The following is a 27,921-nucleotide window of genomic DNA, read 5'->3' on the forward strand; positions in this document are numbered from 1 at the left end:
CTTTTGTATCATTTAACTAATGTTTGTATTGTCTGTGTTCTTCCTTATAGGAATCCCAACATCTGACTCCAGGATTTGCCTTACAAAGTAAGTGTTTTGAAAAAAAATCTTTCTTGGTCAAAACCATTATCTCCTCTCCTCCCTCACTTTCTTCTCTTTCCTACCTAATATCATGCAAACATGAAATAACAATAAGAAAAAGTCACATTGTGATATATCCAATTGGTTTCCTTTTTACTTCATCTGTTACACATGGCAGGATTCTGTGAAAAAGTGTAACTGGAAGGGCTGCATGTTCAAAACCAATGTTGTTCAGAATTATCATTTGACAGTAGAAAACGTGGACAGTAAATGTCTGTGCGCTTTCTTTTCAGAGTGGAGTGACCCGACCAGCAGAGCTTCTACAAAGTGAGTACCATTCAAGTCCCGAGTATTCAGATTTCTGAAACAGGCTTCTTCAGGGGCATTTGGCAAGGAAAATGTGCTTTGGTGCTGAGGGAATCTTGTTCTCTCTGCTGCTCCTTGAAAATAGGAAACTTGCCTCTTAACAATGTGGACTGTGATTAGAGGGGAGAGTGAGACTTCCCACGATAAGCCAATAATGGCCAAAATGAATGAAATCACCATTAGGCTCTCTAGCATTGTAGATACAAGCTGGGTCAAAAATAACTGTGATTCTTGAGTTGTTTGAGCTATGTGAGTTGTTTGAACTGTGAGTCTTCAGTTGTCTAGTTGTTTGAGCATTGTGTCACTTCAGCCACAGACATCTTTATATGTAACATTCAGCCACCACTGACTAGGATGGAGAAAGAAGCCACCTAAGTAGCGGTGTTTGAACATGAGGGCTTGAGTGCATTGTTCTGGCCAGTCAGCCTGGGACCTCGCTGTTCACAGGTCATCTGGTGACTGTATATTAAAGATAAACAAGGGCAGCCAGCAAGAGATGGAATAAGAGATTGCATGATACTAGGTTCAGAAGCCAGGGCCCTGCAATTCACTCCACACTGTTTTCATTTTTTACTAATGTTCACTGAAGGAGGGGCCTGGAGAAACCAATTTCCTCAGATTAACTATTGTAGATTTTGTAATATCCATTTGTCCAAGAGCGTATCAAGGGAGTAGTTCTCTCACAACTTCTTTCATTCCTAATAATAGAAAATGGAAGCCAACTTTTCTGTGTGAGTAATAGTCACATACTTGAAAATTTTCAAAATGAAATAATGTACGTCATTTGAGTGGCCTAATGGCACACTTGAAGTGAATTGCTCACCTTTTGGAAGATCACGAATAATTGCACAAAACAACTGGGAATGACTCCCAAACAGACCAAGGCTCTGAGAAAGTCAGTGGTATTTCCATGGTCTTAGTTCTGTTTAGTACTAAATTCCCACAAACGCTGACCTCATCATCAGTCCTCTTGGTTTTCTGGCCTGATCCGTGCCTTATAAGTCAAGGTTCCATTTCAATACCCCAGAATTCTCCATTTAAAGAATCCAGGGAAAAAGAGAAAAGAGGAAAATAAAACTATAACCTTGATTTAAGGGCCAAATTACATGGAAATGTGGTAATTGAAAAAAAGTTTTTTTGGCTGTGTTGGGTCCTTGTTGTGATGCTTGGATTTCTCTCAAGTTGTGGCTTGCAGGCTCCAAATCGCATGGGCTCAGTAGTTGTGGTACACAAGCTTAGTTCCCCCATGGCAGGTGGGATCTTAGTTCCCCAACTAAGGGTCAAACCTACGTCCCCTGCATTGCAAGGTGGATTCTTAACCATTGGACCACCGGGGAAGTCCCAAAATCATCTTTGATATTGTTCATTCCAGCTTTTCCAGTCATCATTTTGCATTGACGTCCCCCTTGTTATCCTAGTAGACAATAAACCTTATTCTCCTTACCTCTACTCCTAACTTGCTCCACTCTTATTCCAAAGCCAGTATAATTCACATACACATACGCATACACTCACACACGCACACAGTCGAGCATTCAGGAAATCAGTGCAGGTTTCCCAACATGAAAACTTATAAGAATATTTTTTTTTCCATTGTAAAATGATTCTACTCCTAAAGCAAGAGTTTTAGGCTCCTGCTGTGAAATATGCTGATTTCCATATAGACCATAAAATGCAGTATTTCGGTAGTTTGTAACTAACAGAAATAAACTTGTCAATTGTGGTTTATAGCTAGAGGCTGCATCTGCAGACAGTAGCACTGGGTATACAGTGCACTTAGTAGGGCTAATGTGCTCTATAGGCCTTGTTGATAAAAATGGAAGACACTGAGTCTGTTTACTGAGTGAACCCCTCTTCTTTTAGTTGCTTGATCTAAAGTCTAAGCATTGTTTGTCAGACTCCAGCTGGAATAAATGACCTTCTTGTGGTAGGGTATAGGTTTAACACAGGACAGATCAGAGCTATAATAATTATTTTCACTTTTAGCTTCCAAATTATTATCAACTTAGCCATTATAGTCATTCTCCCTTATTTTACTACACTGTGCTTTTTAAGTCAGTTTCTAGGCTTTTTCGTCTGGCAAGGTCATCCTCCAGGCATCTGAGAACATCCTGCATGTAGACAGACTGTTAGTGGCTGGAGGTTGGTGGGAAGCAGCCCCAAGACAGCCCTTCTGCAGGAGAGACACCCTCCTAAGGCTTACGAATGTCCTGGGCAAGCCCCTAGCCCTCACTGCAGTAGGAAGACATGAGAGCCCTGTAAATCAAAGCCCCTTTGCTACTGGACTACTTGATTGTTTTCCTCATTTTGGCCTCATTTCCCCAAATGACGAAATGCCGATCTTCCATTTGGGCCTGGGTTGTTTATAAGGACTACACGGATCAGCACCAGGACTGAAAACACCGGCTCAGGGTTCCCCGAGTGCAAGCTCGGAACTAACCAGACTCTGTGATGCAGCGGGATCACTGGCCTTGGGAAGATGGAAGCTCTTCTCGCCCCAGCATGCTCCATTGACACACAGTGCTTTCTATAGGGTGTCCATCTAAGTGGTGACATCCTACCTGTTCCAGCTGGAACCCTAACTTCTCAGGAGGCCAGAGCATGCAACTGGGAGAGTTTCAAGATCCAGGCTTGAGTCTCTGTTCCATGACACTGATGGCATTGGGGGAAAGCATTGACCTTGGATTGAGAGGATTCAAGTTTAAATCAAGGGGGAATTTATTTTTATTTCAGAGTATAGAGATAGAGCCCCTTGAGGGACATGAGGCAAAATAGCAAACATATGTATATATGCATACTGGTATACATGCAAACACTTGCCACAATTCAAATGTAAACAGTTATACTTTCTAGTAATTCAACTCAACCTCAAAGTTCATTGAATGTAAACCCTTAATAATTTCTGGAGGAAAGAAGACCCAGAAGGTTTTGTTTCCCTCAGCCTGTATAAGTCAGAGTATTATAGTCTTGGAACAGGCCTCACCCAGGTCTTCTAAATCCAGTGGAGTTTCTAGCCTCCTTCAAAAATGGTCTTTTCCCCCCAGAAGAGTGGGACATGGGCTATTGAAGGTCAAGTTGTATTTCTCAGGCTGTAGAGTTGTGTAGTTCTACAGTGATACCATGTCTGTCCTGCCTCTAAAGCACCCATTTATTTCAGGGAAAAGATTCAGAGATTGAAGGGACACCCCAGATAATGGGTTACCTTCTAGTTTCTTTATGGCACCATTAAAGAACAATGGAGGAGCAAATGGAAATCAAATCCAAAAAACTTGAATTTTCTTCATTGAGTTAGATGTCTTCATCTAGTTGACTCTATCAGCTTGTCAATTATTTGTCAGTGCAGTAGCTTTACCAAAATACATGACTTTGTTGGTCTTTTATGAGCCATCCTGAATAGGGACAGATCAAATTCTTCCTGTCAATCATTTTCAGACAGCAACCATGAACTCAAGAGTATCCCTCTAGTCTTGCCTTGACTTTAGCTCATTTTGTAAGGACCAGTGAGAAGATGGCAGCTCCATATATGGATGTTTGGGTATTTCCTTTGTCATCCTTGGTTGTTTGCATTTGGATTCTGTCAAGTTGGAAATCATGCAGACCCCCTTTTTATCAGGTGTCTCCTGTGTTTTAGGTCGTGCTGTTGAGAATTTCTGGATAGTTTCCACAAAAGCCCAACATAAAGGTTCAGTTCAGTTCAGTTGCTCAGTCGTGTCCAACTCTTTGAAACCCAATGAATTGCAGCACGCCAGGCCTCCCTGTCCATCACCAACTCCCGGAGTTCACTCAAACTCACTCCCATCGAGTTGGTGATGCCATCCAGCCATCCAGCCATCTCATCCTCTGTCGTCCCCTTTTCTTCCTGCCCCCTGTCCCTCCCAGCATCAGAGTCTTTTCCAATGAGTCAACTCTTCGCATGAGGTGGCCAAAGTACTGGAGTTTCAGCTTTAGCATCATTCCTTCTAAAGAAATCCCAGGGCTGATCTCTTTCAGAATGGACTGGTTGGATCTCCTTGCAGTCCAAGGGACTCTCAAGAGTCTTCTCCAACACCACAGTTCAAAAGCATCAATTCTTCGGCGCTCAGCCTTCTTCACAGTCCAACTCTCACATCCATACATGACCACTGGAAATGTAACCATAAGTCTGCTCTTTCCTTGCCATGAAACCAGTTTCTTCATTTATGGCACTAGCTACAAGTCTGAAAACTTCCCAGCCATGGACCCAGACAGTTGACAAAAGGCCTGAAAAAAAGAGTCTAGTTGTGGCCAGTTTACCTGTGGGTGACAACAATGCATACCACATGGACAAATTCTTGAATGTAGCACCAGATAGGAGGACAGGAAGTTACACTCTCACAGGAATGGTAGACATTTGTGACAATAATCACTCTGCTGGTGGATCATGGGTGAGGCTAGGTGTCAGGTCTCATGCCAGGTGCTTTTATATACACCACCCTATTATATTTAGCAGGGCTTCCCTGGTGGCTCAGATGGTAAAGAATCTGCCTAAAATGCAGGAGGCCTGGGTTTGATCCCTGGGTCAGGAAGATCCCCTGGAGGAGGAAATGGCTACCCATTACAGTATTCTTGCCTGGAGAATCCCATGGACAGAGAAGCCTAGCAGACTATAGTCCATGGAATCACAAAGAGTCGGACATGACTGAGCGACTTCACTTTTCACTTTAAAGAGGGTCTAAGAGGCGCCTGGTGGGCTACAGTCCATGCCAACCTGGAGGGGCTCCCAATAATTACCATTTTACAGATGAGAAAAATGACATTAGAATATCATCCCTCCTTACGAAGTATACACGGTTTCAGTGGGAGGACAAACTGTTTATCTTGAACAGACATGTTAGCTATGAGTACACAGGAGGGCAGAGTAAGTTACATTGCTCTTCGTGGGAAATCTTGCATGCTCAAAGCCTTCTCTTTTCCCACTGAGTTGTCCCTCCTTGTGGAATCTGATGCAGTCAGGGATTTGGTCACCAAATTTGGCATTTTGTACCTGGACACAAACCTTCAAATAGACTTGAAGAGCTGAAGTTGATGATTCCAAACCTGGTTAAAGTTGCTTGATTTAACTGAAAGAGCATTATTTCTCATCTTTTCTCTATAGGGTATGAAGACTTCGTTATCACAGGAAATAGAAAGATAATAAGATTGTTTTCTAGTTTGATATGACCAGTAGCAAGTGCTACATAATTTCTTAGATGAATTTTTAAACAATTTTTTTTATCAGTAAAACTCCAAAACACAAAAAACATGCAGAAAATTTTGACCATCTTTCTACAAAGACTTTCATCATGGAAAATGTTTCCTTTGAGAATCTGATTTGAGATTTGAGCAATTTCATATGTTCTTTCCTAAGCACTTAATTTGGTCTTCTACTTAGATACAATTTCTGGAGCAAAATAAATGTGTAATGAAGCAGGGGGAAAATGATTGTTATTTTCATAATCAGATTAATTCTTAATCAGAATAGATGATTTGGTACTTGGAATTTAGAAATACTACTAATAAGTTTAAGGCTTACAAAAGCCAAACTAAACTCTCCCAATAAACTGGTAATCTTGGTGACTGTCACTGGTCGCAGCCATTCCAACTTTCAAACTGAGACATATGCCAACTCTTGCATTTAACCCATCTTGTATGCCCTGCATCTTAGAGCATGCCAACTTTTCCTAAGGACTTAATATATTTTTGGAAGTTCTCCACTACATCAGGGACAGCCACCTGGGAGCAGAGAAAACAAAATTTGGCAGCCTTTTCAAGCTGTGAATTAAAGGTAATTCACAGTTTGAAATGAATCAGCATGAGGTCCTTAAGAAGAGTAATCAGACATCAAGAGGATTTTATTTTGAGGACTGTATATTGGCTAATGTGACAACAAGCAATATTGGCATTTGCAATGTGCACGTCAAGAAGTATTGAAGCTGCTGGTGCTTGACGGGTGCCAAGACTGAAAACTGGGGCACTTTTGACAGGAGCTGTGGATTTCTGCTTTCATTACAAAAGCTGCAAACATAGATGTTTGTGCTCAGGGAGCATAAATCTTGAAAGATCAGATTTGCTTTTTGTGTCTTTGTTCAGGTGCCCAAGATTTGTATGTTTCAGGTGGATTTTGAGACATGTCTGTAATTAGAAACAGACATCTTTCTCTCAGGAAAAAGTCAAGTATGTCATCTTTTCTACCTGATTTGCATCCATATTTATATTCATTCATTCACTACTTCATTCCTTACAACAAAAATGCTTGGAGCCCCTATTATGTGTAAGGCTCTGGGCAACGCAGGGTAGTAACTCATAGTGAAACCATGCACACTCCCCACCAATGAGCCCACAGGTTAGTGAAAACTTCCATGGATAACACCAGTATCTCAACCAGCTCCTGCCCACTGAGCATCTACAGCAAGTATGTCAGGAACTTTCGCTCTTTACAGACCCATGGGAGTCAGCACCTTATATTCTACAGCAGCAGAAACCAAAACTCAAGGATTTTGAGTGAGTCACCCTATGGGCCACAGTAATAGAACCACAATTGGACAGACTCCAGAGCACATACTCTTGACATGCACTTAAGCCATCCCCTTGGAATTCACCTACGATCTTTCCCTGGTATCAAACCAAAGTAGACTGAACACTTGCATGCATGCTCAGTCATTTGTCTTCGTGACCCATAGACTGTAGCCCACCAGGCTTCTCTGTCCATGGGATTTCCCAGGCAAGAATACTGGAGTGGGTAGCCATTTCCTCCTCCAGGGGATCTCCTTAACCCAGGAATCGAACCCTGTGTCTTCTGCATTGGCAGGTGGATTCTTTACCACTGTGCCACCAGGGAAGCCCAAGCACAGTGTGGGCTAAAATGGACCCTGTCATTTGCTTTCTATCAGGGAAAGGATTAGATCAGAACACTGTCATTGAGTCAGGCTCTCTGACACAGCACATACTCATGGGTGCTGATGGGGATACTCTGTAGATACCTCAGCCTCAGCTCAGGGCCTGGAGAAGGCAATGGCACCCCACTACAGTACTCTTGCCTGGAAAATCCCATGGACGGAGGAGCCTGGTAGGCTGCAGTCCATGGGGTCACGAAGAGTCAGACACGACTGAGCAACTTCACTTTCACTTTTCACTTTCATGCATTGGAGAAGGAAATGGCAACCCACTCCAGTGTTCTTGCCTGGAGAATCCAGGGACGGCGGAGCCTGGTGGGCTACCGTCTATGGGGTCCCACAGAGTTGGACATGACTGAAGTGACTCAGCAACAGCAGCAGCAGCAGCTCAGGGCCAGCAGCCAGATTTTGTCACATGCCTGGAAGATGCTTCCTTTGGTGAGGTCGGGTAGTCCAAACCTGTAAGGGACTTCACCACTCCTAGCAATTCCAACAAGGGTGATTTCGGTAGCCTGTGATGGTAACAACATTTCTCTCTAGAAATCTCTATTTTCATATATGAAAGTAAAAAGAACAGAACTAATACTTGGGTTGGTTTTTATGACAGTTTTGTCCATCACCTTTCATGCTTACCAATGTGGAAATTGCTTTATTTTATTGAAAAGTTGCTTTATTTTACAACCTTATTTTAAAAAATTTTTAATTATTCCCAGTGTTATCAATTGATGGCCCTATTTCTAAGTTCTCCTAGAGATTTTCAACAGTAAATGGGAGTGAAACAAATAAGGCTGGCGGGAGTTGCTTCAAGTGAATAAGCAAGAGACCAAAATAAAAATAACACTGGGCACAATAAAGGACAGAAATGGTATGGACCTAAGAGGAGCAGAAGAGGTTAAGAAGGGTGGCAAGAATACACAGAAGAAGTATACAAAAAAGATCTTAACGATCCAGATATCCACGATGGTGTGATCACTTACCTATATCCAGACATCCTGGAATGTGAAGTCAAAGTGGGCCTTATGAAGTATTACTGCAAACAAAACTAGTGGAATTAATGGAATTCCAGCTGAGCTATTTCAAATCCCAAAAGATGATGCTGTTAAAGCACTTCACTCAGTATGCCAGCAAATTTGGAAAACTCAGCAGTGGCTACAGGAATGGAAAAGGTCAGTTATCATTCTAATCCCAAAGAAGGGCAATACCAAATAATGTTCAAACTATTGGACAATTGCACTCATTTCACATGCTAACAAGATGATGCTCAAAATCCCTCAAGCTAAACTTCAACAGTACATGAACCGAGAACTTCCAGATGTACAAGCTGAATTTAGAAAAAGCAGAGGAACCAGAGATCAAATTGCCAACATCTCTTGGATCATAGAAAAAGCAAGGAATTTCCAGATAAATATCTACTTCTACTTCATTGACTAAACTAAAGCCTTTGGCTGTGTGGATCACAACAAACTGTGGGAAATTCTCAAAGAGATGGGAATAACAGACCACCTTACCTGCCTCATGTGAAACCTGTATGCAAATCAAGAAGCAACAGAACTAGACATCAAACAATGGACTGGTTCAAAATTGGGAAAAGAGTACGTCAGGGCTGTATATTGTCACCTTGCTTATTTAACTTATATGGAGAATACATCATGCAAAGTACTGTGCTGGAGGAAGCACAAGCTGGAATCAAGATTGCCGGGAGAAATATCAATAACCTCAGATATGCAGATGACACCATCTTAATGGCAGAAAATGAAGAGGAACTAAAGCTCCTCTTGACGAAGGTGAAAGAAGAGAGTGAAAAAGCTGGCTTAAAATTCAGCATTCCAAAAACTAAGATCATGGCATCCAGTCCCATCATTTCATGGCAAAGAGATGGGGAAAGAATGGATACAATGACAGACTTTATTTTCTTGGGCTCCAAAATCACTGCAGATGGTGACTATAGCCATGAATTTAAAAGACACTTTCTCCTTGGAAGAAAAGCTATGACAAACGTAGACAGTGTATTAAGAAGCAGAGACATCACTTTGCCAACATAGGTCCGTCTACTCAAAGCTATGTTTTTTCCAGTAGTCATGTACAGATGTGAAAGTTGGACCATAAAGAAGACTGAGCACTAAAGAACTGATGCTTTCAAACTGTGGTGCTGGAGAAGACTCTTGAGAGTCCCTTGGACTGCAAGGAGATCAAACCAGTCAATCCTAAAGAGAATCAGTCCTGACTGTTCATTGAAGGACTGATGCTGAAGCTGAAGCTCCAATACTTTGGCCACATTATATGAAGAGCCGACTCATTGGAAAAGACCCTGATGCTGGGAAGGATTGAAGGCAGGAGGACAAGGGGATGACAGGGGATGAGATGGTTGGATGACAACACCAACTCAATGGACGTGAGTTTGAGCAATTCCCCAGAGATAGTGAAGGACAGGAAAGCCTGATGTGCTGTAGCCCATGGGGTCGAGTCAGACACGACTGAGCAACTGAGCAAGAACAATCATTGAATGTAATGTTTTGATCTCTCTCTCTCTCTCACACACACACACACATGTGCACATCCTGTCTCCCGGAGTATCAAACCCCTCTAATGCATCTGATCTAATGAGATGCTTGCACAGATGTGCACATTCTTTTATCAATTACTAGGTTGTAAAATACCATGACCAGGACTACTTTTCACATGCCCAGTGATTGCGAATTTGATAGCACTTTCACACAATATATTAACATTATGTGAGTGTTACAACAATCCTATTAGATAGCCAGGTGCAAAGAAGCCAGGCTCAGGGAGTGAAAGATATTCACCAGACTCCCCCAGCTACACAGTGGTGGAACTGGGCCTGGAAGCACGGATTCTGCCTTTCATCAGAGTGTGCTGCCTTGTCCCCATGTTCTCCAGATGCTATGGGGCCAGAACTCATCAGTCAGAGCATAGACAAGTCTTCCAGGATCAGGTGAAGAAAATATAGCTGCAGTGCAAAAAGCCCCATGGATCATTCCTAGAAATTAAAAAGAAACAAACAACCCCTCCTGAAAAAAACAAACAAAAAAACAAAACGAAACCCTACCCAACTGAACCTGGAATAGATGAGAATGGATATCCACCCTGCTTCTGAGCTATTCATTCTGCTTTTCCATCCTATCAAACATTTCACAGTCAGCCACATACTTTGCCCCAATTACAGTATCAGGAACATTCTGTTTAAGTGGTCTGCTCTTGACATCTTCTCAGAGCTGCTGAAAAGCCCTTCTACTTTACTAATGAGTGGGTAGCAATGTCAGTAGAACATGGCAGGTGCTTGCATGATCATAGCCACAAAATTAGTAGAAAAATCATAGAAATGCCTTTTTCTGTGGTTCATGCTTCCACTGCTATGTGAAGACCAGAAAAGGAAAAGGTCTCAAAACTATTTGATTGACATTTGCAAATGTGCTGCCAGTGTTGGGACAGAGAACGGCGGGGTTGGAATATGCTTTGTGATACCCAGTGGGACACAGTTGTTTTTCTTTGCTGCCCTGTGAGATTTTGGCATCCAAGTACAACCCCTAATATACCACTTGGTCCTCAGCGAAGTTCTGGGGTGCCTGAGAGAGGGATGAGGAAGCAAAGGTCATTGAAGGTCATGATTTACAGAGCAACCAACAGTCCTGTCACCACCACTGCCTATGTTCAGGAGTTACCTCGTTTTTGCAACAGTTGCCCACTTTTTAAAAATCCCCATTAGATAACTCAGTATCATAACTATGTGGGATATGTCTATATTTTCAAGAGAAAAATCCAGAAAAGGATGTAGTGCTTGTAATTTCTAGAAATTGTCTACAGTATCTAGAAATTGCAAGGGTCATTCTATATTTCTCCAAAATCATTCTCATATATCATGTAACATGGGCCAAAGGGAAGCAGACTAACTGCATGTGAGCTGTGTGCCTGTGTCATGAAGAGTCACCTTTGGTTTTGTCTGTGGTGGGTCTTTTTTGCAGCTGCAGGTTTGTTCTCTCTCTAGTTGTGGTATGCAGGGACTTCTCTAGTGGCAGCATGAGGGCTTTTCTTATTGCAGTACAAGGGCTCTGTAGTTGCAGTGCACAGAGTTCTATACTTTTGGTGCCTAGGCTTAGTTGACCCGCCATATGTGGGATCTTAGTTCCTAGACCAGGGATTGAACCTGCATCCCCTGCATTAGAAGGCAGATTCTTAACCACTGGACCACCAAGGAAGTCCTTAGAGTCATCATTTGCAGGCACCATCTGTGGGCCAGGCGCTGGGGCCAACATTTCACAAGCATTAGCTGTGTCATCCTCACAGCATCTCTGAGGTGGGATGTCATCATCTCCACTCCCAAGATTGCTCTCTCAAAGGCTCAAAGAGGGCACCTAGCAAACACCCCAGACACCTACGGACAGACAGCCAATGCCGGTGATAATGCTGGAACCAGGCCTGCTTGAAGTCCTCTGGCTGTGCCACACTTCTCTACTTCACTTGTTTCCTCACCTGCTGTCTTCACTGCCCCTTTGTAAAAGGAAACTGATTTTATGGAGAAGGAAATTGCATCTCAGAGCCTTTCAATGACTGTTTCAAGATGACAAAGCCAGGTATGATTGAAGACAGAATCTCACTCTAGGATTCTTGGCGTACAAAACTCTAACTTTTCTTTCTGAGGCCCTGTCTTCGACACTTGTATAAAGTTTCAATTGAACAATTATGAATTAAGTACAGAGACAGACAATACTCTTCTGGTTCTATGACATCTTCTGTTTCCACACAGGGCATTATCTTTGTTACATTTGGGCTTGACTCAATTCTGGGAGCCAGAAGACAGAGGAGGGGGCCTCAGCTGCTGGGCCTGCACTTCCAGGTGGCTCAAACTGCAGCTCTCACTCTTCCTGCCATGTGACTTGATGAAGTCACCTGGCATTTTTCTGAGCCTTTGTTTCAACAGATGTAACACAGAGATGTGCTGTTGCTCAGACTCCATCATGAAATGCACCAACATCGGGGGACTCCTGAATGGGCTTTGCCAATCATCATTTGGCATTAATTCTCGCCTCATGTTATCACTGAGGAAAGTCGTGCTCAGATGGCATAAGCATGGGCCCTAAGCTCACACAACTCACTGTCGCAAGGCTCGGTCCCACTTCTTGGGCCCTAATTGAGTTCTCTTTTTGCTAGTATCTGCCATTACTTCGCACAATTGTTTTGTTGATGTGGTTTGGATCAAAGGATCAATTCCCAATGCAGACAAGAGAGTGATGCTGGACCAGAAGCCAGTTGTATGTGGACCACTCTTCTACTTAGCTTAGATGTCCCCAGCACACTTCTGGATGCTCCACCCACAAAGGATCATTCATTATTTGGTTCATTGACAGTTTGAGCATTTGAAGAAGAATCTGAGTAGTTGTTGTTGTTGTTTTTAATCACATACATTTTTTCAATCTCACTGTCTTAGATAATGGAATTTGGGAGTTAGATTTACCCTATCTTCATGCTTTTGAGGAGAGGGGCTGTTTTATTCTGAGGTTGAAGAGGACCTGAAGCCAGTGACCTGTCTTGACCTTTACAACTGGAGTAAAATTCCAGGTTGCTACTGTGGTAACCATACCTTGAAAATTAGATCCTGACAGTCACAAGAAATTTAAAAGTTCACTGCTGCCATGAACTTTGAAGAAAGGTCACTTAAGATTGTTAGAGACAGCCTCTTGATTTAAATAATCTGCCTTTCTGTCTGGTATGTATGTGTATGTGTGTGTGTGTGTGTGTGTGTTTGGAGGGTGGCACAAAGAGATAATATCTTGATGAATTTTTTAAATATAAAAAATGGTTGTGGTTTGAAGCAGAGCAGTTTTCTGCATGAAATTTAAATCAGCGTCAGTTCAATGTATAGTATTCACAGAGAGTTGTGATATTCAGGGTGGCAGGAAGCCAAGAGACACAGAAAAGATGTAAAGACACTGAGAAAAGATACTCCTGGGCGGTCCTTTGCAGACAAACCTCAGTGGCCCATGGTCCAAACGGCAGCCACTGTCAAACCACAGGCTACTGGGCCCAGGATTCTGCAGAGGAGGGAAATAACAGAGCAGGCACATGACAGACTTGCAGATCAAGACAGCAGGCAGGCTCTGATTTGCCCAGTGGCATAAAGAGCTGCTCCCAAAGCGAGGGCAGTAGGAACCAAGCAATATGGGGCCTCTCACCACTGAAGCAGATGAGGGATTGAGGAATTTGAAATTCCAGAAATTCTCCATCCTTCCTTTTGTATTTCTCTCTCAAGACAAGCAGTTCATAGTGACTCTGGCTTTATAATTAGTTGTGGGTTCTGTCTGTGGTTCCATAACAGGCTTCTAAAAATTTTGATTGGGCTTTTTTTGACACGCTACAACAGGATTGGAATGTGTTTCTTAGGCAACACATTAAAAAATACCTCTTTAACGCTCTGAAAGGAGCAGTTTCCCACCAGAAGTGATGATCTCACTCTGGGAAAGTTGGCAGACTCTTTCCCACACAACAGAGAGCAAATATTCATCCTGTTGGACGATATCAGGTAGCTGGGGAAAGGATGGGAGGCAACAGGATGATATCAGGTAATTGGGGGAGGGATGTGAAGCAACAGGAACTCTCGCCTTCCACAGAGGGGCGGCTCTGGCTGAAGACCTGAAGGGATAACGTCTCGTATCCCTTGAGTGTCTCTTCAGCCTGGTTTGGTCAGTCTGTGTGCCAAGGAGACTGGGGGTATGATGACGGAATTGCGATATTCCTACAACCCAAGAAATGCTTAGGAAAGCCCAGCAAACACTACCAGTATTCCCCTTGAGAGGGTTCTAGAACCTCAGGTAACACCTTGGGCTCTACTGACATAATAGGTTTACAAATCTCTCCTTAGGGACAAGGGTGGTATGGATTCACCTGTGCTTTCTTAGCAACTAGTACACAACCTGCTGCATAGTAGATAACCAGAAATTGTTCTCGAGTGAATAGTACATAGTCAAATAAGGATCCAGAAGGTGTCAGCTATTCTGAATTAAAAATTACATTTTTTGAGATCTTTTATTTTTAGATTCCTCAATCCATATTGAGAAGTGTCATAAGAAGAAATATAAATATGTGAGTGTGTGCACGTGTGTGTGTCTAAGTGGTTTAGTCATGGAAATCCATGTAATGTAGAGATTGAAGTGGACAGGCTTCAGAACCTGAGTTCAAGTCCCAGTTTCACTGATAGCTCAGTTGGTAAAGAATCTGCCTGCAGTGTTGGATACCTGGGTTGGGAAGGTCCCTGGAGAAGGGAACAGTTACCCACTCCAGTATTCTAGCCTGGAGAATTTCATGGACTGTATAATCCATGGGATCACAAAGAGACATGACTGAACGACTTTCACTTCACTTTGGCCAAGCTACTTAACCTTTCTGTCACTCAGTTTCTTCATCTGTAAAATGGGGATGAAAATAGCACCTGCATGATAGCACTAAATGATTGAACTGCTTATTATAGTGCTTGATACATAGGCAGTTCTCATTAGACATTAACTGTTTTATTCTTTATGCTTAAAGTTAATACTGTCATTATTACTGTATGCTCTGAGGCAGAGCCCTTTATGCTGCATTCCACTCTTCAGTCATTTGGGGAGTCCTTCCTTCCATTTCCCTGAATTCTCCCAGAGGCTCCCAGTTCAAGGAAGACCTCTCCAGAATGAACCTTTCCTCTGTGGACTCACTTACCCCAGGACCCAAGGGTAAAAATGAAGAATAGTGGAAATGTGTCAAATTCATCCACTTTGGGAACTAAGCACTTTCTTCTTCTTGGGAGCTCACTACAGCATCTTATCACAGCCACACTTGTGCTTTTAATCCTGTGATTATTTAAAAACAAAACAAAACAAAAAAAGCTAGGACTTAACGATGTCTAGGTACTCTGCTGAATGTTTTATGTCCACTAGCTAATTGAATATTCACAATCCAGTGAGATGTTGGCACCACTCTCACCCACATTTTACCCAGAAGAAACTAAGGTTCATGAATGGAAACTAAGTTCTTCCAGCCAATAATGGTGTCTTCATGTCTTGAGCCTATGTCAGGCTGACTCCAGTAAGAGACTCCTGAAATGCCACCTTGCTGCCAATCCTGGAATCTACCAGACTCCATTGTCTTGCAAATGCAACACCTTCTCAGAGATAACAGAGGGCCAGAACTTGACCCAAGATGTTTTCTGTCTCTGATTCCCAGGATAGCTTCTCACCTTCGGTAAAATCACCACTGGGGTAATTTCATAATTGTGGATTGCTTGGTTGACATCTATATGAATGACTATTTCTGAAATATTAGAGCAACACGTTGGCAGTGTTCTAATCAAGCAACACAGAACCCTTTTCTGAATTTTCTCTTTTTTTTTGGCATGCATAAAGGATTCGTCTGAATAACAACAACAAGAAAAAAAATGAATAAAATTTCATGAACAAGCCACCACCATTCTGTGAAATAAGCACTCTAATCCCTTGCCTGGTCGAATCATTCCTGATGCTGCATATCTGTTTCCTTGGTCTTAAAAGACATTTCAGACTCTGCCTTTAATTATGATCAGACTTGACTTTGAATCCCTTGAGAAATAAGCTTGTTTTTGCTGAGAGTAAAGGTAAAGTAACATTCAAATAGGTTTTAAAAATAAGAATGAAATTTCAGAAGACACACTATTGTAGGACATACTGTATATCAAAATATATCAGCACATACTTGTAACAGTAGTTCAGTAAACACATTACTGAGTGAACTATGATAAATAATCCACTGAGGTACTATTTGGCTCAGTCCTAAGCACTGGGTTAAGAGTATATCACCATAAAGTAGATAGGCAGTGTTGAAAAATATTTGTTTATGTGTCTTTTTTTAGAACATCTCTTTCAGGCCCAACAGACTAATTGTTTTTCTTCCCTTGCTAGGAAAATATACTATAAGGAATTTAGTTAAGTGGTATAATAAGTGAAGATCTAAAACTTTTAGAAGATAAAAATTCTGAGCAAAGAATTATCTTTAGCAATTTGATTGTGAATGTGACAGAAATTAAATATAAAACACAATCAAAGGAGGTTCAATGAAATCTTTCCAATCTGTAGCCTAATTTAGAATCCGGCATCACTTTTATTGTCTACTGGCACCTCTATTATTATAAGAACCTGAAACTGTAGGTAAAATAAATGTATCAGTACAAGTGAATGAATTTCCATGTTCTGGAGAGTGATTTTTTTCCTCTGGACAGCCTGAATTATTCTGGTTAAGAGACCACCTCTGTGGAAGAGCAGGGCTCCTGAAGACCATTCTTTTGCATAGAGTTTTATATTAAATTCCTAGAAGCCCTGTTCCAAAATTATAGAATAATAGGAAGTATTTTTATAGAACACTCTTCTATTACTCTTGCTAAAACTTTTAGATCTAAACTAAAGTAACTTGACTCTTAAAATCATGGTTCAGGTCAGATTTGTTGCCTTTTAATTCCATGTAAATAAGTGTGATGAGACATAATGAGACATTATGCACATCAGAGCATGTCAAACCAGGTCCAGTTTAAAGCCATAAGAAAATTTCCCCCGTTTGAACCTAGTTTGAAGCTATTTTCTTAGTTTAATTCCATAACGTGAATGGTGCATATATACAAAGGTTTCAAAGCAGTGTTTCTCAGAAACAGCATTTCAATAGCTCCTCCTCTGCAAAAGAAAGCAAGGGACAAAGTTGACAAATCATGACAGTCTCTCATAATGAAAACCTGAGAATATGCACATCCACGTGCCCGCTCCATCCCAGTGTAGTCTGGCTGAATGATGGTTATCACTGAATGACTATGGCTCACAATTTTACGTGGGAGAGAAGAAAGGACGTATAGAAAGATGTTTTCCCACTTGAAGCAAACCTGTCACAAAATTCTCGCATATATTTCCAAACAGATAAAAAGGTAATTTTTTACCCTTAAAAAGAATCCTTCACTTTGAAAATGATTCACTGCAGGTTTCCTCTAAATAGTAAGTTCATCTCATGCATTCACAATATGGTTTGATTTTCAAAACATCAATTTACATGCACTTTCCAGAAACAAATCTATTGTGCAAAGTGATGCTCACTTGTATAGCATAAAAAGGTAAAAATATGTTTAAAAAAATCAGGGTCCATAGTTTATAGAGTGTACTCATCATTAATATTAATTATATATAGTCCAGCAGCTTTCACTAACACAAGTAGAGATGGAGATGCCACAGGCTGCCTCAGAGGTGGTTCCATAATGCTCATTCATAATTAGAGAAATGCCGTTATTTCGACAGCAGTCAATCAAACACAGCCTTGTTCTTGTTCTCATGGGAACCTAATCCTTCAGTCCCTTCTTCCCCCTTCAGTTTGCCTGGTTCACGGACATTCCATGAGCTGAAACTCTAACAATAAATTAGGGACAAAATTAGAGCCATTTTTATTATGACTAACATTGGGAATGGAATGTAATCCTTGGAGTGCAGAGTATTCACAGCCAACGTGAAATGAACTGATCAGTAACTAGAGCCGTGGTGTAGCATCTCTCAGATCAAGAATTCTCTAAAGAACCCTGGCAGACAATGTGGAAAGGTTACCTGGAATCGTCATTTAGAATAGAGCAAAATGCCATTGAAAAAGGAGCCAGGGCTGAGCTCCCTGCATTCATTGTGATGCTTTCATTCAGGTGCTGATGGCTTGGCTTTTTTAACAACAGAGGTGCTTAGTCTCCGTTAGAGAGAGGGTCAGACCACGCAGGAAAACTGACAGCAACACAGAGATTGACATTCTGTGGATTTGCTTGTCTTCTAAGACGATATCTCTGGGAAACTTGTCTTCGTCTGCATGAAATTAAGCAGCCTCAGAAACAAAGGAAAACCATCACTTGGCCAAACACAGTTTTGAACTTCCCTATGGAATTCAGCTTGAACAGCTTTATCAAAGGTTTTGCTGAGCTGATCGATCATACAGGATAAATTTTGGGTCTTTGATTTGTAGAGCACTAATTTCAGACTGATTCTCAGAGAATTTCCAGGAACACAGTGAGTTTCTCCACTTAAAAGGTCTATTTCTGCATTCATTTGTGACCGGTCTGGTGGGAGAGTCATAAATGTAGCTCTGGGTGATTACTTTGAGAATTTCAGCACGTTGGTTGTCATCGCCTAATTGAAAATCAGAGTTTTTTACTGTGACTTAAAAAAAAATCTTATTAGTGTCAAACAACTTCCCTTGGAAACTTTGGCTGTATAGTCTTATTTACGCTATGCAAATGTTGTGAATATTTGAGACAAATCAATTCAGAGGGAAAGAAAATAACCTCGCTTTTCTATCAATTATGCAGATATGTAAGGTAAAATTCTTTTAGATATGAAATTTCTAAATTTCACTTTTTCCTAAGTGCTTTAGCATAAAATATTAGTATAAAAGGATTACCATAGAATAGTAGCTGTTATTCAGAAAAAAAAGGAGTTTTATGATCCAATATATTTGGAAAACAGCGGGTTAAAAAAACCTAATGAGTCTTTTCATTGTAGGAATTCTTTGGGCCTTTAATATGCTAATGTTAGCTGTGTTTCTACGATAGGGGTGTAGAATGGAAAAGGTTTCTATGAATTGGCCATAGAATTTTTTTGCCCAGCATAACTTGGGCTGTGCCCATCCAGAGAACAACATCATCGTGGAGTTCTCTGTACATATATCATATATCTAGACACAGCTTCGACATGTACCTGGAGTGGTAATACTCCTTTTTTATCTTTCCACCCTCACTCTATTTCTCCTCCAGTTGCCCCACCAGATCAGAGAGGATGTTTAAAATCAAATGGTCCTCTTAGGCAGTTTAGTGAAATGACAATTTGTATGAAAAAAATCATGGAGGCTTTATTTTTGAATTCACAGTATGGAGAGTGTTCTGAAAGCTCACCAACTTTCTTCCTAAAGATTTCTTTGGTGGGAGCCTTTCCTTCCTCCTGCAGACCACCTGCAGCTAGAAGCTGTCTCAGGGGTGGCTGACTCCAACACTGCCCATCATCTTCCCCCACCAAGGGGAGAAAAGCTGGCTGAATAGAGAAAGAAACGCTGCCGACTCACCGAACATTCTTGGGAGATCATTTACTGCATGTTTTATAAAACCAGGGACTGGATGTGCTTAAGAGCTTTTTATTAGATATTGCCGAGAGAGATAATAGTCCTATTATCCTGGTGACTTTTGAGACCATTCTGAATGCTGCTATTATTGAAAATGCAGTAATGAAGTCACCTCTCAAATCTAAGCGGGTGGATTGTCCACTTCAAACTGTGGCTGCCCCAGCTGGCTGGCTTCCCTCCTCCCTCTGTGGGAATGCGTTTTGAGAATGCAAACTTGCATAACCTTAGATTGAGAAAAAACACAATTAAAAGAGAATTTATTTTTCAGTGTAGGGAGGGAGGTTGGATCACACCAATCCAGAGTCTAAAGGAAAGCATTCCCCACATTGCCCTTGTTTTCTGTGTGCTGCTTGGCTCTAAAAACACCAGTCCTCCAGAGCTGATGTATTCCCTTCCATACAGCCAAATCATATTTTCAACGAGGCCAAGAATGTGTCCTTAACTTTAAGTACTTTCTTGATAACAGATCTCCTATTATGAGGAATATTTACGATGTAGTTAAACTGGGATTATAACCCCTACATTGGTATTTCTGGTCTTTTGAGCTACGCACTTAAAACAAGATGTTTCTGTGTACACAGTACTCCATTTAATTATCATTTTAATTACTTTATTGACATAAACATTAGTTTGGAACACATTTTACAATAATGAATATAACATACAAGCAATTTATAATTTTCATTATGTCTTATCTCACGCACATTGTGTGAGGCTTGATGGTAGATAATTAGTTGATTGGATATGAAAGCACCCAAAATACTGATGGGTAGCAGAGATGAGTTCTGATTAGTTGGTTCTTTCTGCCATCATCAATTATATATTGTTCTCGTATTTATTCTTGATGGATACTGAGTAACAGGCAGCTTGCAAAATTTGTAGAGAGATGGTACAGTGATTGTATTTGGAAGATATTATAACACCTACTTTGTAATATGGAGAAATTCAATATTATTTCAGAAATTAACTCTCTGCCTTTAGATTTTCTCAAGCATCGTTATCACTACTGATTTTATGCACAGGTGTCACAGATGCATTTTTGTAAATACCATGTTTCTCAGCATACTAGTAGGGTTAAAATAAGAAATCCAGCAATAGGAGGGTGAGGTACACACCCAAAATAGCAAAGATGAAAATAAAAAGTGCTCTGAGAGAGTGGTACAGTACTCCTGTTTGTAAGACTGTGCCCTCCTCCAGGTTGGAAGTGGGTGAGGTAAGATGGTGACCGTCACACACGTGATCTTGCTAAACTCACTGTCCAGACATCAGAGCTCTTCTTTACATTATCTTGGTAACTGGACTAGGAAGTGGCCATCTAGTCACCTTTAGTGTTTTCAAAATCTGTGCATTGATTGCTTATTCTCTGAAGTCTGGTATCTCAGATTGAACCATCATCTGAGTAGCAAGTTACTTTTTCAAGGGCATAAAAGATGCACCAGTAAACTTCCGATGTAGATTCATGGTTATTCTTTGAGGATTTACTGAGCGTAGATCCATAGACACAGCTTACCTTGCCAAGTTGTGAAGTTTTGTAGGATGCTTCTTACTGCCAGTTGAGCCTTCTTATGCTGTCCTCATGTTGGGTTGGCCAAAAAGTACGTTTGGGTTTTTCTGTGAGATGGTACAGAAAAACCCAAATGAACTTTCTGGCCAACCCAATACTTTGCTTTGTCCACAGGGAGAAGAGGATAGGGTGGGATTGAGGCTGGAAATCCAGGGGCCATGTGAAAAGGAATTCAGGGTTTCCCAGGTAGTGCTAGTGGTCAAGAACCTACCTGCCAATGCAGGTGACATAAGAGACGTGGATTCGATCTCCAGGTCAGGAAGATCCCCTGGACAAGGCAATGGCTACCCACTCCACTATTCTTGCCTGGAGAATCCCATGAACAGAGGAGCCTGGCGGGCTATGTTCCATAGGATCGCAAAGAGTCAGACATGATAGTAGCAACATCACACACACATTTTCATTTACAAAGAGAAGTAGAAGTTCAATTTGTAGAAGTTGGGAGATTTTTAGGTTTGCCATTAGATAAAATTATGCCAGCAAATGCATCCGAGGGTAGATCTGGCCTTGGAGTATAAATTCCTGATTTTGCTTTTCTTTCTCTGAGACTGAGTTCTGATGAAAGCCAAGGAAGAAATAAATGGAAAAGTATCACACCAGGGCTCAGGGCTTCACTGCTGCTTCTCTCTGTCATTTATTAAGGTCCAGTGCCCTCTGAGCACGTCTTCATCATTTGGTACATAGCAATGAGGGATATTTTACTCAAAGAGAAGCAGGCAGCATGCTGATTGAATGTCATACTGCCAGTTGACATACCTTAAAATACCAGAGTGGATGTGGTTTTTCAAAGGGATATCCAATTCCGACTGGTTGGGGTGCAACTCAGCGACCTGAGATTGGCCAAAAAAGGGTGGAACGGCCTCCCTGCAATGGAGACATAGAAGACTCAATGGTGTGGTTAGTATAGACAATGTGTATTGCCTCTGGAGAAGTGAATATTTCTATTTGAGGTGAAGCCCGGTGGTTTGACTTTTCCCCAGATTCCACCTACACAGCAGTCTGAATGTATTGCTTTTTCACAAACATGCATTCCACTGTCCTATACACAGGTATAGATTTATGCAGATTAATTTGGCATAGTGCATCCAATTGTTGCTGTGAGATACATTTTAGAATACTTCCTAGCTCAGGCTAATGGTGAGAATCAAATAAGACATAAAAGTAGGTTTACATAGATTGTTTTATAAATCAGATAAAGCTTTCTATTACCTACCATTGGAACTGGATGCATTTTTGCAAACAACATAAGGGTTGTGCATGTAATACTTTCATTATTTCCAGCAAAAGTAAAACAAAATAGAAACAAGTCCATTGAATTTCACCACCATTAACTACTATTAACTGTAATTTTTCTTGACAAGCTCTCTCATCTGATGAAGAGTGGTAACATTGGGAAAAGTCTCCTGAAAAATTGCATAAACGTTAATGAAATATGCCCTTGGATTTTAAGTATGCCCAGTTCAGACATTTAAAATAGAGCAATTTATAATGTGTTAACAGTCAGAACTCCATCTTGTTTTAAATAAATTTATTTTTCTACTTCTTGTGAGACTCTCACTCACTCTGAGAAGACTCATGACATTTCACTGCATGAGGCGGGTCACAAATTGAATAATGTGAAATAACATTATTAGAGAACTGAAGAAAATGATATGGCAATAATGCGTTTTACAGTAAAATTTGATAGTCCTCTAAAGATCAATGAGTGTGTTTGTTTACTTTGAAGTGAAAGGACAAAAGGCTTCATAATGGAATCTAAAAAAACAGCCGAATTAAAGGAATCTTTGCCAGATGAAATGAACAGATTTCCTAGTCTGCAGTGAATTCAGAAAATATACCACATACTTGGCAGCAGGAAGAAATAGCGTAGGCACCGTCTGTGATAATGTGTCATTATAAAGCTACCCTGGAATGAATGAAGTTCTCTCCTGGCCACACAGAATAAAACAAGCTGCAAGTCACAAGGGTCCTGTCCTGTCCCAAACATTGATTGAAAGGGCACTTTATAAAGAGAGAAAGAAACAGCAGGACACCTTCATTTGCATGACCAAACGCTAATGATGGAGGCGCTTTTATGGACCCACTGTATACACAGAATAGGTTCAATTAAAAAGAAGCTATTTTACACTGGCCTTTACCTCACCAGGATTAAAAAGAGAGAGAGAAAACAAAGACCATTTATCTAGGTAACAATACATTACTTTTTAGAAAAATGAAGCAGAATATAGGGTAACAAGAAGCGTGGGTCTCCCATGGTTTTATCTTTGCCACTTCTCTTGATCAGGGCATCTTAACACCTCACGAAGATTTTTCTTTCTGAATAGAGTAAGTATGAATGACGGTGAGAGTGTACAGGAATATAGTAGCGGATCCTGACTAAAAACAGAATTCGGAACTTCTTATGAGTTGAAAATCAAGCTGCATTAGCAGGGACCAACATGAAATGCTTTCTGATATTTTGGGGCTTGATAAAATGAGTCGGGGTGTTAGAGTTCAATGCCTATGGACAGATGTTCCACAGACAAAAAACGAGGCTCTTAATTGGCTCTAATTAGCACCCTTGTTGGCAGAAAGGATTGACAAGGTTATTTCTATGACACCCCCCACCCGTGACTCCCAGAGCTGTTCTTTCCAGGACAAGGGGAGGGAAATGTAGGTAAACTTACGCTCTTAGTCTTCAAGGATTATTTGTGCCCCTAAACAAAGAGAGGCTTCACATTTCTAAGCTGTCAACTTAGTAAGATTCTTTGCCTAGGATATACATTGGCTTTTATTTTTAATTAAATAAAGCATAATTAGTGGAAAAACAATACAGCAGAGTGACAGGCACTTTTTTGTGGGTTTGTTTGTCTCTGCTTAAAGAAGCAGAAGCAAAAAGGAAAAAAAAAAAAAAAGAAGAAGCTGTATTGGATGAGAAAAACAATCTCAGCACATTCTAGATGTTCACAGTAGTATAGAACATAGAAGATGCTTTGTACTGGTGCAGACCTCAGCAACATGCTGTGTGATACATCTTTTCAATGCTCTGTCTCTAATCACTCGCATCTGTAAAATGGGAAGTACCATCAGCCTTGGAAGAGGGCTGAAATATCGCGAGAACAAGTGATGGTGGAGAGTCAGCATGTGATAAAGGAGTCTGTGGCCCTGTTTTAATAAATATTAAGCGAAACTCTGTGGAAAGATGTTTGACATTTCAGCAAAGGCTTCTTGCTATATAATTGCATACTTGGGAAATATACAAAAGTTGTTATTTTTGCATTTATTTAATTTAGTGCTAATAAACAACTCAAAGAATGAATTAAAACCATTGTTAGTAATGTAACAGATTTTTCTGATGTTGTAGCATGATGGTGTACATTTCTGAAGAGCTGGAGAGGATATTAAATATGGATTAAGCCCTTACTTTCTCCTAAAAAGACTGAGGGATTAGATCTTAAAAATGAAATAGACCCAAAGAATTCCCATCAACAAGACCCATGGGTGTGAGACACCATATGTGGAGTTAGGGTGGTTTGATGTCAGGATACCTAGAAGCTGGCCTTTCCTAAGAATGTGTGTTTAAGGAAAAACCTTTAAGAAATAGAAGATGGATAGAAGACAGCCAAGCAAAGAGGCTGGGTGTAGCCTGATCCCATGGAGGACCTTTGTGCCTTAGTCATTGGATGGGGGCTTCCTAGCCAAGAGCCAGGTGGCTCTGTCTGCTAAGGGCAGTTCTCTAGGGAAGAGCTCATCTGGGGAGGACCCACAGTGGCTAGAGGGAGGGAGCATTTGGTGACAGGGATGTGGGAAGGCTCCGGGGCTACAGGCTGGTAAAGTTAGGCAGCCCTCTCCCTAAGTGGGGCCTTGTGGTGAGTGAGCGACTTTCAGAAGAGCTGGAATGCATTCAGCAGAACAAAGTCCATCCCAACTAACACAATTATAGTAGCCTTTCATGACCAGCATAGTCTGCATGTAGATGAGCCCAACAGTTTTTTCTTTCACATGAACAGTCCTGTTTTAAGTGTAAGAGGGCAACCTGGTAGTTACGTGGGGTTCTGATGTGCTCATATGTTATAGAGACAGAGGAGATGGCAGTACCGCCGATGAGCTCTGCTCTTTCCTCCCAGCCTGCACCTCATGTGGCACACTTCATCTCTCAAGTACTTCTTTTGTAGTCATCCCTCAGGGTGGCACACCAACACCTGACCATCCCAGCCAGAAGGCTCTCTGGATGCTGCATAAACACCTCTTGTTCCCAAGGCAAAGGGATGTTCCTCTTACCAGGAATCCTGGGAGCATGCTGTGATGCTGACCCTAGATCCCATTCAAGTCCCACACAAGTCCCAATACATTCTGGTGCCAGTCACTCCCTCCCACCAGCCCATTTCCAGACCTGTGAAAGAACCTCCTCCAGAGGCCCCAGGCCCCAGTTCCCTCAAGGCCACACCCCCTTACAGATTCTAGACCTCCCAAGACTGCTACCCTCCAAGTAGAGTCACATGGCCAGAGTCATGCTATAGAAAGATCACTGTGGCCCAGGAGAGAGATGCTGAAGGCTTTTGATAAGGTGTCAGTCAAGAAGAGGGGATACAGAGAGAAAGGATGGTCTGTGGTCCCATCACGAGGAGTAAGTGATTGACAAGATATATGATCTGAGGGCTAGAGTAGAAATTTTGAAGTAACTGCCAGTGTTCTTGCCTGGAGAATCCCAGGGATGAGGGAGCCTGATGAGCTGACATCTATGGGGTCACACAGAGTCGGACATGACTGAAGCGACTTAGCAGCAGCAGCCAGTTTTCTTGCTTTAAAACATGGGTGGATGGTGACAGTATGGAGACAGGTAGAACGTGAAGCTTGGGGCTGAAGTGTTAATCCATGCAATGACATGGGCGAACCTCAGAAACTTTGTGCTAAGTGAAAGAAACCAGACACAAAAGTCCATCTATTGTATGATCCTGACTAGGCAAATCAAGAGAAGCTAGAGGTTAGGCTGCAGGTTAGAGGTTGCTTAGGGATGGAGAGAAGCAAGGGTGGGGGAGGGGGATAGGAAAAGGGAATGGGATTTCCTTTTGGAGTGCTCAAAATATCCTGCAATAAGATAATGGTGGTGGCTGCACAACACTGTGAATGCACTAAAAAGCACTAAATAGTTTGTTTTAAAAGGGTGAACTTTCTGTTATGTGTATTTAACTACAACAGTGGATGGGCAGATAGATAAAACAAAATGAATGCTTAAATGAAACAAACCAGGAGGAGGAGGAGGCTAAAGATGATGGGTTTAATTTTTGCTTTCTGGGACTCCAGGTTTTTGTGGGCCATGGTTGTGGAACTGTCTAGCAGAGAGCTGGATTTGTGAGTCCAGAGCTCAGGGAAATGTCTGGGCTGAAGATGGAGATGTGGGGGCAGGGCAGTAGATGGTGTCTCCCAAGAAGAGCGGAAAAGCAAGGAGCTCAGGGGGATGAGTGTCATTGCAGATGGGCAGGCAGAGGAAGAGAAAGCAGGCGGGATGGCCCGCATGGAGCAGCCCAAGCAGGGCAGCTCAGAACTATGTCTACAGCCGCATGCTCAATCACTCCTGGCGGGAAAATGATAAGCCCCGTTGCTGGCTGTGCCTCGGGCATCAGTGATTATCTTGCATTCTGTGCTGGGCTTTTCACTGACATCATACTCTCTGGCATTTCACCTCTCACGCTGTGTGACTCAGCCCTTAGTCTAAGGTCTGCCGAGTGTGTGCCAAAAGGGTGACATGGTAAGCTCTCTAGGGGACAAATCCATGCTATAAGAATGCTTTCAGTTCTAAAGTTAATACTACTCATTTAAAGAGTTAGAATCTGCCCTCAGATGGCATTATCAGAAGTCACTGGAAGCCACACTCAGCTTTACCACTGACAAGAATAGAGGTAAAATCAATGAGGATTACCAAACAAAATAACAATACTCTCTCTTCACTTGAAGACCCTCCTAAACAGGGTGAGGTGTGACCTGGAGTTTGCTTACATTTTAGTTTTGGAGATGATATGGCAATTGAGAGGCTCAGATGACCCAAGTTTCACTTATTTTTCACTTTAGAAAACTGGTCCCTGGGATTCCCCTCCCCAATCACCTCAGTTGCTCCTTTCTTTGAGCAAGCCTGTTTGTGTCACCTCCCCCCCCCAACAACTGCTTCTTTCCCCAGGTCATTAGGTGGTAAGGCGAGTATGTGAAAAGAGTAAAAAGATACCCATTCCCCTCCAATCCACATATTTGGAGGCCCTGGATATAATCCTGTATTCGTTTGCTGGGGCTGATGTAACAGTCCCACATGCTGGGGGCTGAAACACCAGAAATGCATTGTCCCCCAGTTATGGAGACTAGAAGCTCGAGATCAAGGTGTGAGTAGTTGTTGGTCCCTTCTGAGAGCTATGAGGGCAGGATCTGTTCCAGGCCTCTCTCCTGAGCTTGTGTAGATGGACATCTCATGCTGCTATCTCTTCATATCACCATCCATATACAGGTATTTCTGTATCCCAATTTCCTCTTCTTATCAGAACACCAGTTGTGTCTAATGGGGGCCCACCTTCATGAACTCACTTTCATTTCATCACCTCTGTAAAAACCCTGTCTCCAAATATGGTCACATGCAGAGGTACCCATAATCAGCCTGTTGCCTGAATTTCCCTTTCCTTCATGGCACCGGTCTCATGACCTTTGTTAGATGGGCTCCTTCAGATGGCAGGACGTAGTGATGGGCTGCTGGGTTCTGTCCCAACCCCGCCAGGGGGAAGCCTCACGAACATGAAATCTGCGCCTCCCCCAGCCCACACACACACCCGCCCAACCCAGGAAAGCCACGCTGAGCTCCCTTCTCCTCCGCCCTCTCAGAATGACTCCGGTGTAGGGAGCTGACTCAGGCCGCATCTG

The 27,921-nt window shown here is 41.9% G+C and overlaps 1 protein-coding gene across 11 annotated transcripts in view; it reads left to right on the forward strand.

Annotated features, from left to right (window-relative positions):
- AFF2 (ALF transcription elongation factor 2) overlaps positions 1-27,921 on the forward strand; it is a 534,314-nt gene that overhangs the window by 366,100 nt on the left and 140,293 nt on the right. For all 11 annotated transcript variants that reach the window (XM_024988032.2, XM_024988034.2, XM_059883420.1 and 8 more), the window contains 2 exons: positions 51-87; positions 375-408. In XM_024988032.2, the coding sequence (XP_024843800.1) occupies positions 51-87; positions 375-408 (71 nt within the window). The remainder of the gene's footprint in view (positions 1-50; positions 88-374; positions 409-27,921) is intronic.

This window comes from Bos taurus, chromosome X (genome assembly GCF_002263795.3).
Source record: "Bos taurus isolate L1 Dominette 01449 registration number 42190680 breed Hereford chromosome X, ARS-UCD2.0, whole genome shotgun sequence".
NCBI classification, from domain to species: domain Eukaryota; kingdom Metazoa; phylum Chordata; class Mammalia; order Artiodactyla; family Bovidae; genus Bos; species Bos taurus.